This window comes from Tachypleus tridentatus, chromosome 9 (assembly GCF_004210375.1).
Source record: "Tachypleus tridentatus isolate NWPU-2018 chromosome 9, ASM421037v1, whole genome shotgun sequence".
NCBI lineage: Eukaryota > Metazoa > Arthropoda > Merostomata > Xiphosura > Limulidae > Tachypleus > Tachypleus tridentatus.
Window position 1 is genome coordinate 125437543 of NC_134833.1, and position 15338 is coordinate 125452880.

General features: G+C 33.5%; 1 protein-coding gene across 2 annotated transcripts in view; it reads right to left on the reverse strand.

Moving 5' to 3' along the window:
* Window positions 1–1245: 1245 nt before the first annotated feature.
* The window catches only part of LOC143226288 (uncharacterized), a 70184-nt gene continuing 56091 nt past the window's right edge, over window positions 1246–15338 (reverse strand). For both annotated transcript variants that reach the window (XM_076457069.1, XM_076457070.1), the window contains exons 4-5: window positions 4100–4235; window positions 1246–2560 (exon numbers count right to left, since the gene is read on the reverse strand). In XM_076457069.1, coding sequence (XP_076313184.1) covers window positions 2338–2560; window positions 4100–4235 — 359 coding nt within the window. In that variant the 3' untranslated portion in view covers window positions 1246–2337. The remainder of the gene's footprint in view (window positions 2561–4099; window positions 4236–15338) is intronic.

Here is a 15338-nt window from a genome sequence, read left to right on the forward strand (position 1 = left end):
TTTAGGAAATTATTACATCTTTTGTTCTAAATATCATTTCAATGAAAACTGTAGAGTCAACAAGTATTTATTTTTTTAATGTAGTTATATATAAATATGGATGTATATTTTTCTACGGCAAGCTGTTAGTGATATTTTGTGCTCTGTAAATAATAACCTATTTCATTTTCTGTAGTTGGTTTCATTAAACTGTATTAAATATACAGAAACTAAATATGTTATATTAAAACTATTTAAACTCTCACCACGTAGTTACAGTCCATTCTGTCACGTCCAGTCATATGCTTTCTGACTGGTTGATTTTTAAAAAAGCTCTGTGGTAAAACTACTGATTTTTATAAATCATCCAGCCTATGAGTAAGAGCGTTTTTCCTTTTAACAGAATGTTATAAGCATTGTGTTCGGAAACTTATCGTTATGTTTTAGTATACAGTAGCATCAACATTTATTTCATTCTCCAGCTGCTTAAGGTATGCGACAATTGAATTGACATGTAATGGTAACAACTTATGTAAAAGTGATTGTATGATTTTTCCAGACGTAGATCATTTTGATTATATTGTGTACTGTGATCTGTGGCAGGTAAACAGCTTTCGCCACTGTTATGTTTGCAAGTTCTCGTTAGTTACAAAATAGCGCACTTTTCTGTACCAAGACTTCTGGTAGATAACTTTCTGGGTGGTCCTGGTACCCCAAGTTGATTCACATTTCTTTGTTTGCAAACGGCACTAAGAGCAAGTAGAGGCTTATTCGTAGTTGTTAAATAAATATTATCATCTTTAGTTCGATATAGAGTTTGAAGTTTTCTCATCCATTCAAATAAATTTGTCACTCTAGTCTTCTTTAATACCCAAAGCTATATCTAAAATGGCAGTCTCTATCATCCACCCAGCTGGATTAATGATAGCTGATATTATCCAGTTCTCAACTAGTTTTGTTATGGGATTTGTTACCACATGGGCGCTCATACATTTTTATATTACTTTCTTCCCCAAAAATAATGTTATTCAAAAAATTACATGTGTTTGGTTAAGAAATAGTTCTTGATGGATTTACTGTTTCCTTTAATAATTCTGTATGTCTAAAGAGCTTCGTTCATTTAAGTGGGTATAAAGACTAGATTAAAATTTCTTAAGAGTTTCGACATGAAATGGTTAAGTAGGTTATCATTGATATTATAAGTGAAAGAAAGGGTTGAGAGGTGTGTTATATCTAGGAAAATGAATCACTATGCATTACCTAAAATACTGTTTAAATATTTATTTTATTTTTTATGAAAACATTCATGCGGAGCTCACTTTAAAAGCTTAGTTTAGACAAACATATCATCTAACTTTCAGATTTTGTGTTTCCATTATTTAACATACAAACTGAGGTGATCGTCCTCACAACGTATTTATAACATAACATATTATTATGGAATTCAGCATTACCTGACCAAAAGGTTTGTATAAGTTTTAGTAACTCAGTATGTATATATTTAAAACATGATACACACTGTGACAGTTAGGGTTACTTTGGAGGAAGAGGTATCGGAAAAATAGTGGGAGTAGGGGTGTTTTCTGTTACTCATTTACAAGTGTCCTTCTACAGTGTTTCACGTGATTAATTAATTGATGATCATTGGCCGCAGATGTTGAAGGTTACGGGTCAAAGAAGGAAGTGGGCATAACTCAAGAAACTCCTCCTGATGTCAGCGTTATGATGACTGTTGTAATAAAAAACTTCATCTGAGTTCATGTATTATTGCAATTATGGCGGCCATTTTATTTTCATTGTATTCCTTCATAGAGAGTGCTGGAGCACTATCTGAGATATATGAGACGTTTGTGTGCCCTCTCCCCACACTTTGTGTTTGTTGTGTAATAGAAAATGTAATATTTTTATGTAAGAAAATGGCGCTGTCTATGAATTTAATTAACGTAAACCTAAGTCGAAGATAAAAAATGCTCAATAAAATCAATAATAGGGAGTGTAGGGGTTTGTTAACCCTCACTGACATGCCCCTTGTTCCAAACTATCATCCCACAAAGTTTGGTTTAAAGTGGTTCAGTGACCTAGGAGTAGTTAGAAAACGGACAGACATGCACACATATTTTTGTGCTTTATATATATTGATTTCTATCTGAAACGTGAAGCGAAATTGATCAAAATTAATAAAAAAGGTAATGCGAAAATACAATACTAGAAAAAAGAAATTGAAACTAATATATATATATATATATATACACACACACAAAACATACAATTTTAGTTTCTGTTCATCAAGAACTAACTGGAAAGTAATAAGTCCTATAACCCTAAGAAAAATTCAGTTTATAACCGTAAGAATTCTGTCTACCATATTAAAAATACAAAATAAAGAATGAGCAACAATGCTGACGTTCTTTGGATATTTCCAGACGACAGACAGTTGAGCGAATCCGTCGAATATTCTTGACATTTTTTGTAAACAGATTTGGTAGCTTGCTTTATGATGCTTACAGCAAAGTCGGCGGCATCGTCGTTACAGAAATCTTTAATAACTGATTTTAAACATGATATGTGGTGAGCTTGAAAACTGAAATGGAAGGCAAATGTTTTGAAAACATCACTTGTTTTTCATTTACGTATACACGTTATGACCTATAAGCTATTTATATTACCAGATTATATTCTGTAAATAATTTATATTGATACATCGTATTCTGCAATCCTTATATATTAACACAATATTTTATATGAACAATTTGTACTGATGCTTCGTTCTGTAATCTCTGGGCACTTTCATACTGACATACTTTGCCTTAGAAATGATTTATGAATTACAGTATCTCTGGCGTTCTAGGGTTAAGCAAATATTTAAACATACAATTTGTGGCACCAGTGTTTGAATTCTTGAAATTACATGTTCGTTGTACAGCAGATATTGAAACATGGTTTTCCGCGTTACAAGCCTTCAGGCTTACAAAATGGAGCCGCTACGTTAATCTGCAATATTTGAACAACCTGTATAAATCTATTTTGGATGTTCATTATTTTATAAACTCGTGCACTACAAGCTTCAAAATTAATTTTTGAAGGGTTCTCATTAATGTGTCTTTTACTGTTTCAGTAAACATAACGTCATTAATCGAGGTATTTAAAATGGCAATAATTTTGTAAGGTTTAACAGCTATGCTAGATTTTCGTAATACAATTTACAAATAGAAACTATTTTCAAATTATTACTCTTAGAGAAATATCAATATTTTCTCTACTGTAGTGCCCTCTAGTGACACATATTTGCCTTCGTATATTACGACCAATACAAAGAAAGAAAGAAAAAAAAAGGTGGATGAACAAACATCATAAAAGAAAGAAATAAGTATAACTATATTTTGAGAACGTTTCACAATCAACAGACAATAAACACAATGTAAGCTACTGCATTGTCATATTTTAAAATAATAACATACATTTATAAAAGCCACATAATTTAATTCATAAGGAAGAGGTTTTCACTTTTGCGAAGTTTTCCTTTCTTTCACACGTTTTCTGTTACAATTGCATTACTTGTAAGTTGTTCAATGTAATGTTATCTGACAGAAAACAACAACACATCTATTCAGTTGGATCTTACAGCGGAGACATAAATGGTGTTGCCATATTTATCGTGGAAATTTTATAATTAAAGTTAACAAAAACGTGAAGTAAAAACTTCGCTCCAGTTTAATCGTCTGACCCAATATCAAATCAAACAGACGATAACACTTACCAACGGTATCAAACAGACGATAACACTTACCAACAGTATAAAGCAGACGATAACACTTACCAACAGTATAAAGCAGACGATAACACTTACCAACAGTATCAAGCAGACGATAACACTTACCAACAGTATAAAGCAGACGATAACACTTACCAACAGTATCAAACAGACGATAACACTTACCAACAGTATCAAGCAGACGATAACACTTACCAACAGTATCAAGCAGATGATAACACTTACCAACAGTATAAAGCAGACGATAACACTTACCAACAATATCAAGCAGACGATAACACTTACCAACAGTATCAAGAAGCAGACGGTAACACTTACCAACAGTATCAAGCAGACGCTAACACTTACCAACAGTACCAACGAAGTTTTGTTTCGTAATCTACATCGGCATTTTTAAATTTATTATCTCTCATATAAACGTCCAAACACATTTCTCTTCTATCTTTCGGTAGCTTTTTGTAGCACGTGGTGTGTTCTAAGTACTCTGGAAGGAACAACATAACGTTTTTGTAAAATACTGTAATTAATTATACTCTTTCTTGCTGATGCTCTGTGTATATTAACAGGTTTAATTCAATTTGTCTTTGTTTTTTTTAATACGTTTTAACAGCTAGAAACACTGATATAAGATATGGACCGAACCGAAAGGCATATAAATGAAACGATAATTTGAACTTAAAGCCATATAAGTATTGGCGTTTTTCTAAAATCGCAAATATAAATACGTATATGTGTTTTCTTACAACAAGCCACAACATCGGGCTATCTGTTGAGTACACCGAGAGGAATCGAACCACTGATTTTAGCGTTGTAAATGCGTAGACTTACCGCTGTACCAGCGGGGAACAAATACGTATGTAAAAATGCAGATAAGGATTATGTATGCCAACATGAAATATTAATTTTCTTTTAATAAAGAAACAAACATTATTTTCCCGAGTAAAACTAATTTTTAGAAAAGATTCAAAGATTATCAATCATGCAAGTTTCCAAAAATGGAAATGTTAATCATTAATAATAAAAATAATCTTTAACTAGCAATTCAGTTTATTGAACTTCTGTTTATCATCAAAGTGGCTAATTGAATAGGCTAATCGATTTTGCACTTGTTTATCTTTACAGTTTGTAGCTAAAAGTCGCTTTCAAGCCAAATCAGTTCAGCATTTGCTTCACAATAACATTCTTTATAAAGTTTTTTTTCAAGCACCAAGGTTCTTCCTTATCATTGCACAGCAAATCACTTTCAAGCTTAATTTGTTAAATATTTACTTAATACAAGTCACCTTCGATATTAACCTGTTAATTACTAGCACAATACAAGTAACTTTGAAATGTAATTTCTTAATTACTTATGTAATACAAATTACTCTCAAGTTTAACAGTTAAATACAGGATTAATATAAGTTCTCTTCGATATTAATCTGTTAATTACTAGCACAATACAAGTAATAATACATAAATAAATACATAATACAAGCAACTTTCGTTGACGTGAAAAAAGAATTTTTCCCAGAACCCTTCGTACACAACGCCGAAAATAACCAACCATGGAACTGCACTCAAACAAATATATAAAGTTGCATTTCATGAGCATTATGCGTAAAATAACTCCCACGTTTTGTCCCGGCACAACTGTTAGCATATTATGTTACTTAAGTAAACAACCGTAGTTTAAGATGCATAGACGACGTAACTTTATTACTATTATTTTAACGACTGAAAAAACTAGAGAAAATGTTTGAAGTGACCAGATCTCACTTATTTATTAATCCAACATACTATAAGCATACGTGGTCGAATAATGAGAGTGTTCAAATCTAGTAAGGTTATTATTTCTTTCACGTTAAATCACTTCCATATCCTTAGTCTTCTATTTTCAAGTATTTAGATATTAATGAACGTACTGATGTAATACATGAGTCTCCAGATCTGTGACTGGGCAAGTCTTTACGTGTACGAAAAAACGTTCGCGGTCAAAAGTAGCCTAATGGTTAGTTGTCCACTTTGGTACTATTTTTGTGTTCCAAGACTGATGGTCAAATCACAGTTGCCCCCCGCTAGTACAGCGGTATGTCTACGGATTTACAACACTAAAATCAGGGGGGATTCCCCTCGGTGGGCTCAGCAGATAGTCCAACGTGGCTTTGCTATAAGAAAACACACAAATCACAGTATTCTCTAAGAGTAACCCAAGTGCTGGCAGTGGATAGTGCTGGTAGTGGATAGTGCTGACTAGCTGCCTTCTCTTTAATCTAGCGCGTGTAACCTTTTTTTAGTTTATGCAAAAATTCGAAACAAAACAAGCAAGAATTTAATAATCATTTACTTAATATTTACTAACACATTCGTCCTCTGTATTTCTATTAAGATTAAATCAAACCACTCTTTGGTTCAACTAAAGTGTTTACATTTATAATATCTTTGTTAAATAATGCCTAGCCAAATGGATAGTTTTCCCAAGCCATCTTTGGACATCAAATATTACAAATGTTAACAAGTAAGATCTACACTTTTTCTTACCAAAACGTGTCAAGTGTACAAAAGTAATTTGAGTAACATTTCGTTTTATCATTCTAATTCAGCTGGTGAGAGCTGGCATTGCTTAAAATTACAGTTCTTGGTTAATCATCATTATCCAATAGGAGCAATTATCTTGTCTCCTTCATTTGGATGATAGTAGATTGACACATATTCTGCATCAACTAAAGTGCCTAATAAATGTATAAGTGTAATTGGTTTAACGCTCCTTCATCGCTACAGCAATTCATTTTTGAATTTAAATTGGTTAAAATCTTTATGAGTTTAGTTTAATTAATTAAAATAATTTTATTGATTATTATAAAGTAAATCGATTTTTGCACCTAACTGGCCAAAACATCTTTGCCACATGTAAGGCCCCTAGTTTGTGAGCCTAATTGGTTAAAATTTCTTTGCCAATTGTAAGTTCTCTAGTTTGAGAGCCTAACTGGTTAAAAGCCCATTGCCACGTCTAAGGAATCGTGATGCAAGCCAACTGTAACCTTTTCCATGCATTTACAAGCCTTTGTAGAATATTTTAAATATGCCACTTCTTAATTCATTTTTAAACATACATAACTATGAATTTCCGAAGATTTATAGCAGGACATTGAAATTCATCGTTGAAGGTCCAAGCAGATTTGTTGTTGTGTTTATTGGTGTATTTATTTTTAACATTTAACATTTGTTTTACAATAAAACCACTTTAAGCTATCTGCTGTGTCAACTGCGGGTAATTTATCCCATGGTTTTAGCATTGTAAGTTCATTCATTTTCCTCTGCCACACCAAAGGACTATAACTTCTTTTTCGGCCTTCCATTTTAAAAGAGGTCGCCGTCCTTCACACATGTTGTTCAACTCCAATTATATTTATTCCTTTCCAGATCTTCTGCAATTTGTTTCTTGTTCATGTATTCTTTAATAAGGTCTGTCTAGTGCTCTACTAGCCTTCCCTGTCTAATCTTGCTGGCTACTGGCAGCTCTAATTATCCAATTACTGCTTGTTCTTCTTCTCTTAACTTGACCAAACCACTTCAGCCTTGTTTCTCTTGCCTTTTCCTCTATTCCACAGACTTCTGCTATTTTATTATCTGCTATCTTCTCTTTCAACGACTATCCCAACAGCCATCTTCATTATCATTTCTGTTCTTACTAACAAGCCTTCTTTCTCCTTCATCATCCAAGTCTCAGAGAAGAGCACTGGTCTAATCACTGTCTTATACACTTTGGATTTCAGTGCTCTTGGTAAGCTTTGGTCACAGATGACTGTGGCTACTTCATTCCATTTCCTCCAACCCACTTCTGTTCCCCTCTCACAGCTTTATAACTTCTTCCTTCATGTTGGTCCCAAAGTACCTAAAATTTTCTACCTGCCCCAGCAGCTTTCTGTTTACATCTGTGGTTTTAACCTTCTTCTTCCTAACTCTTCCATTCGAGAGAACTTTCGATTTTCTGGCATTCACTTTTTGATTTTGTAACTCCTGCTCATTGACAGTTATTAAGAAAAGGTCATCGGTGAATAATAGTTCTCGCAGAGATCCCTTACTCAAGACATCGGTAATAATAATGAAAAGCAGAGGGCTAATGGCTGGTCATTCGTGCAGCTCAACGTCTACTTCAAACTTTTCTGTTTCTCTGTATACTGTCTTCACGATTGTTGTTAATCCATCACAGTTAGCTCTCATTAGTGCTATACTTCTTGTTACTCTTATTTTCCATCACCATTATCAACATTTTATGTTGGTGTGTCACTGCTTCTCCTGATATCACATCAAACACCTTTTTCCTTTCTCTTCTTTGGACTAAAATGTAATCAATTTGTGTCTTATTCTTGTCGCTTTTGTATAAGATGAAGTGCTTCTTTGTGGTTTGGAACCTGGCGTTTGTCAGGAACAAATCCATTCTCTCTACCATTGCTAGCAATTTCTCTCCCTCTCCATTGTATCAGTTCAAATCCATCCACCATTCTTCCTACACATGTATTCAGATCTGTTCTCACAACCATCATCTTACCAGTTGGTATTCTTATTATCATATACTGTAGTTTTTTGTTTTTTTCTTTCTGTGGATTATAACGAAACTATGTGTTCAACAACTTTTCCTCAGTTGTCACTTTCACATGCACGAATTGGTCCGATTTTCTTTCTAATACGACCGTGTTGGTCTTGAATTATTTGTCTAACACACTTCCAGCTTTGTTAATTACTTTTGAACATCTTAAGTATAACAGCTTGTAGCCAGCGCCTGTCTCTTACAGGAACTTTAACAATTATTCTAATATTTTATACAATCCTGACTAATCGGATACGAAAGAAAGCATGCAGTACTTCACGGATCTTAATTTATAATCAGTGGTATGAGCACAGTGGTGTATAAATAGGTAGAACAATCAAAGAATAGCACTAAAGGGTTGGGGTGGCAAAGGACGCTCCAAACATATACAAGTTCTATATAAATGGGTAAAAATACAAATGAAATATTAAAAATAATCCAACCTGGATCTTATCCCCTTCCCCCAGTAAAGAGAAAATAACCAAAAATAACAAAACAAATCTTTATTCCCCGTTATTAAGCAAGACTTACACAATTTCTCGCTTTAGGGATATTTAAAATGTCGACCTCCATTATTAATATGCGTGTGGCAATAAAAGCTTTATAAACAGTCGCACATAATATAAACCTCTGATAGTGCATAATGTATTTGTTTCCTTTACATATAAGAGTAAACGTACACGTGGACTAGCTACATTAGCTGTTCGCAATTTAGAGCTTATAGACAAGACAATTGGAAACTCGTCAATAGCATCTATCTCCAACTCTCGGACTGCTCTCAAGGCCTTTAGATGCATGCGCTGTATAAGGATGAACACTAATATGATGTCATATCTCAAACCAATTTATTCTCCTAAAATATATCAGACGCCACTAGCGCCAAGCATAGCAAGCCTTTCAGACAAGAAAATTCTGAATTATGCAGGGTAATAACTGAAAAAAGGGAGAAAATAACACAAGGGCAAAATTAGCCATTGAAACCACAGTTTAATCTTAATAAAGCAATTACACGTTAATCACGAACTTTATGCTGAAAGAAATATATAGAAAGGTAAGTATCATGTTTAAAGTTCGGTGGGTTCAGCAGATAGCCCGATGTGGCTTTGCTATAAGAAAGCACACATTAACTCATATTTCCAATGTAAATAAAACAACAAACACGAACAAATGTTCTCATCACTCTTGATAGATGTACCGAATACTTCCTGCATAATTTCTCTGTCATTTTAGTCACAGGCTGAATGTATCGAGTGAAATATGACATATTTTTAGTAGATCTTATTCATACGATACATATTTTTTAGTCATTCAGGCTCCTTCCCTATCAACAATGTAGCAGTCCAACTACAGTGATCAGTTGTTACTTAGTTTCGGGTTGTTCCTAATGCTTTTAAAATCAATAACATATCCTGCTACAAATTTTAATCTTTCAACTTCGGGTTGAATCTTTCTATTGACTTCGTGTTCCATATCTTTTGAAATACTTCCCGTAAGCACCGTTTTAATTTCAATACACTCAGCATAAGATATTTATTTCATCCTAGCCTATTTATACGTTTCTTCTCACATGAAGTTCTCTTCTACTTCATCAGGACGAATACATTTGCAGGATATTTTGATACAAGGAGGATTTGTAGGCAGTTTTTACCTAATGTCAGAAGAGGATGGGTGTTACCTGATGTCAGAAGAGGATGAGTGTTACCTAATGTTAGAAGAGGATGGGTGTGATACTGGCCAAATGTATTAAAATTTCAGAAAAACTACACTTTCAAGACCGTTTAGGTTAATTGTAGATGTCATTACATAATTTATTACATTTTATTTTATTAGATATTTACATACGTTTTCAAATAATCGGTTCATGTTAAGGCATTGCCCTGTAAAGAAAATCGCACATCTTCAGAAAACATGTGTTTTCCACCATGTGGTGTGCATCATTTAGTATTTTACTCTCCATTGTCAACCAGCTCGAGAAAATCTATATCAGTTTGCAGTTCAGGAAAAAGATATTGGATAGCCAGGTAGTGCGATATGAAAAATACCTGCACTGCCATACTGTCTGTCACAACCATTAGAGGTAAAATGCTTTCAAAAGTATGTTAAGTTTTTCATTTTTCATGGTCCCATTTTGAAACCTCAAGAATAACTTTATAATGACTGCGCCACAAGGAAGAATCAATCTTTATTACATGAAGAATGTCAGAGAAATCATACATCAGCTTTTGGTTTAATGGATCAGAAAAACTGAGATTTTCTGGGGACATATTATCGTTCACTTAGAAGTTCGGGTGTTTCATCATCTGAATCACATACAATAGCTACAACATAAACGTGTGACTACTGAAAAACGTACAAAAGTACTTTTCCCGAAGGCGCCATTAAACTGGAAATAGACTGGTTACTTCCACTCCATAATGAAGTCCCTCGGCGTAACCAAAGTGCGTTTTTCATACGGTCCATACACCTTGCTTCCATTTTGATCATTTACAAGTTTAGAACCAACTTTCATTTCATAAATATAATAAAATGCGCAGGTTTAGATAACAGTGTTGCTGTAGTTCTCGTAACAAGAAACAGCTGAGTAATGAATCCTGATGTACAACTGAGTGTGTCTGTGTGTGTTTCTTATGGGAAAGCCACATCGGGCGATCTGCTGTGTCTACCGAGGGGAATCGAATCCCTTTGTTTAGTGTTGTAAATCTATAGGCTTACCGCTGTACCAACGGGGACTGTACAATTGAATTATTTTGTCAGTTTTAGCGTAGAAGGAAAGAGTAGATTTTTTTTGTGTTAATTTCGCGCAAAGTTGTACGAGGGCTATCTACGCTAACCGTCCCTAATTTAGCAGTGTAAGACTAGAGGGAAGGCAGCTGGTCATCACCACCCACCGCCAACTCTTAGGCTACTCTCTTACAAACAAATAGTGGGATTACTCGTCACATTATAGCACTCCCATGGCTGAAGTGGCGAGCATACTTGGTGCGACAAGGATTCGAACCCGCGACCCTCAGATTGCGAGCCGAGCGCCCTAATTACCTGACTATGTCGAACCCAAAAGGGTAGAAGGCAACCTTTAGGAACAAAACATTCTGTTGGCTTTGTTCGAAACTATTCGGAGTCTTAAAATACAAGCTAGCCCTTCTCCCCCCATACACACTCTCACAGTGTTATTTCTTATTACAGTATGCGCCTAAAAGTTTTGGACTACTTTAATCTATTGTGGAATTTGACGGACGTTGTTGTATTCTTTAGCACAGAGTTACACAATTTGCTATCTATGCCTCTATATATTTTTGCGTTGTAATTCCATAAACTTGCCTATATCCAATTCGAGATAAATTGACTGTTATTTTTATAGCGTATCTACGATTTTCTATCAATGAGACACGAACCATGGACCTTCGTACTCGCAATCTGCCACGGTAACCACTAGGCCTCACTTCACCTAACGTATTAGTGGGCTGAGTAAACTTGTCAGAGTGCTTTTAAGGATTGGCACTAATGACCAAGTTATTGTCATTACTATAATTAACTGGCCTGTGATATAAAAATGTGTTTGCAAAAACACTAAATTCAATTGCTATTTGCGCAACCAGCATCGTTTCAAAAGACTATTTATAATATTATTCAAAATAGAAATGTGTGTGTTTTCATATAACAAAGCAACATCGGATTGTGTCCACCGAGAGGAAATGAGCTCTTGCTTTCAGCGTGGTAAATCTACGGATTTACCGCAGTACCAGTGGGCTACAAATTAAAAATACGTATAATATAATTACCTAGTTCGAGTGAGAATAAATATTTAAATGGCTCATTTAATAAAAATAACATATTTTTTGTTGTTAAAATGTTCTATCTTTCACTATTTTGATATAAATTGGCGTATATTACTTGAATAATAGGTGTTGTTTGTTTGTTTCATTGAAATTAAGCACAAAGCTAAACTATGGGTTCTGTGTACTTTGCCCACCATGCGTATCAAAAACAGGTTTTTAGTGGTGCGAATTCACAGGCATACCGCTATACCATCGGGGAGCAATAGATACTGTTATAAAAATTAATAAAAACATCGTTTATCATGATAACGACATGTACAGTATTATCATTTAATTATGGGGCACAGTACTCATAGATCACATGTTGTCCGTTCTCCATACTGTCGTTTTACATCTTTGAACTATATGCTTTACTTGCTAATGTTATATTTTTATCATTGAAATTACGTACTAGTGTTCTAGTGTTGTAGTTATGGACTACATACTGTACGTTCCTTAAAGTACTGTTATATATTTTTCTGTACAATGTGCTATACGTATTATGTATTATCATATTTTCCTGGACCACATAGTTCATACTTTTTGGATATATTATTATGTTTCTTGGTCACATGCTATATTTTCTTCATACAGTACTGTTACCCATTCCAAAACTTCAAACCATGTATATTATTTAGTACATAGTTTATTTTGTTATTATATATTTAGTGGATTCACATAAAGTATTGTATCACTGTAACATTAGTTACATTTCAGAATAAAAATTTAAAAACTACACTTGATTAACAAAATTCACCATGAATACCTTATTTGTTTAATGTATATATATATTAATACTTAATTATAATAAATGAAGTTTCATTAATTATTAAAATATAATACCTGATAGAGTGGAGCCTGGCCTGGCATGGCGCGTAAGGCGTGCGACTCTTCAGCCGAGGGTCGCGGGTTCGTGCCCGCATCGCGCCAAACATTTTCGCCCTCCCAGCCGTGGGAGCGTTATAATGTGATGGTCAATCCCACTATTCGTTGGTAAAAGAGTAGCCCAAGTGTTGGCGGTGGGTGGTGATGACTAGCTGCCTTCCCTCTAATCTTACACTGCTAAATTAGGGACGGCTCGGTGCAGTGGGCTAACAACCTGCTCACTTAAATACTTGTTGAAGAATCCGCAAGCGATTGCAGCCCTATGTTCCTAGATGGAATCTAATGGTGATAACTAACTAACTAACCTGATATATTACATGCAATTCCGCGAAGCTTAAGAGTACATTGCAGGAAATGTACAATTTAAAAACAATTTTTTTTCATACAATACAATAATTTCAAACATATGATATAATACAATACAATTAGCAGAATACTTCGAATTATGTATATCAGTTCGTAACATTAATTACTGTTTTGTTATCAGCGAATTCTTTACCAATTTTTTTAACGTTAGCATATGTCTAAATATCCATTAAATGTCTGAGAAATGTGATAAAAACTTAATGCACGACTTGCTAACTTGATAATTTTTTTCATAATTATGTTTTACTTCAGGTAAGTTATAATAAGCTAACTTTATTTCGACATGTATTGATATCAATACCTATCAGAATTTTAAAGGCTGATAAGAATTAGGGCTTTATTATATTGGTATAATTTAAACACATTTAATAAATTCAGAGTTTTATATATTTCATAAGCAATCATATTATTATTTCTTTTTCCTCATTGGTATTAAATATTTTGCGAATATTTTGCTTATATAAGAATTAATAATTAGATTCATATGTTATACTATAACAAATTACAGTTTCACATTAAGGTGTACAAACCAAATATCATACTGAACAGATACACATTAACATGGAAATACATGACGGTTTAAAATTAGTCGTATTATCAAGAAAACATTTAGTCAAACAAAAACTAGTATGTGCAATCGAAATAGGATAGTTTTGAATTATTCTGTAGGAGGAATGAATTTATATAGATATGATTTAATTCAATCGTTTCAAAATATCATTAAAATCACTTTGCACATTATACTTTGTTAACATAGGATTATAATAACTTATTAATAAGTAGGTACGGTAATTTAAAGGAATACTTGCTACATTTTTTTATATAATAAAAGGAGAAGATGAACTAAAATATCACAAATATTTTAACTAATAGGGGTATTATTGACAATTCATAATTTAAAATATGTTTATATAAAAAAGCTACATAAAAATAAACTATTGCAATATTTTCTCTTACAGATATTTTATCGAAATTGTATTCTTTTTAATATTCATTTTAATGATATTTTTATTATATTATCACAAGTTATATTTGGAAAATATAAAGAATTGAAACGATTTTTCTGAGTATAACTAATATTATTGAAAGGTAAGGTGTATAAAAACGTATTTCTAATATTTAAAATTTGTATTAAAGCAGCACAATAATTATTAAGCTTATCTGTGGTATATTCAGTGCTAATCCTGTACGACATATTACCTATAATATCATCATTACATGAAGATTTTGTGTCATTTTCTAACACATAATTAACAATCTCCAATGATTTTCAAATTGTTTTTCTTACCATACAACTTTGTGAGATATTACTGTTTTTATCTGTAATCTTAATTTATTTTTAATACAGAAACAACTCAACAAGTGTAATTCAGAGGCGTAATTGTGTGAATTATCTACATTCTATCACATTGTTTTACTTTACCAACAATCCATTTTCGATCCATTCTTTTGTCTATTTTTCCTTAATATCTTTAGCTTTTTTATGAATAGTATTAAATGTTGTGAATATTATATTGTGTACTAACTGAGAGTAATAAATGTGTAAAGTTAATTCCTACCAAACAATATTAAAAATTTCTTCCCTTATAGGAATTTTCTTTCAACTTATCAATTGTTGTATTATTTTGTTTACCATTACAATTGGCTCGGTATGGCCATGCGTGTTAAGGCGTGAGACTCGTAATCTGAGGATCGCGGGTTCGCATCCCTGTCGCGCCAAACATGCTCGCCCTTTCATCCGTGGGGGCGTTATAATGTACGGTCCATCCCACTATTCGTTGGTAAAAGAGTAGCCCAAGAGTTGGCGGTGGGTGGTGATGACTAGCTGCCTTTCGTCTAGTCTTACACTGCTAAATTAGGGACGGCTTGGACAGATAGCCCTCCAGTAGCTTTGTGCAAAATTCAAAAAACAAACAAACCATTATAATTTAGATTATACCATTTCTCACTC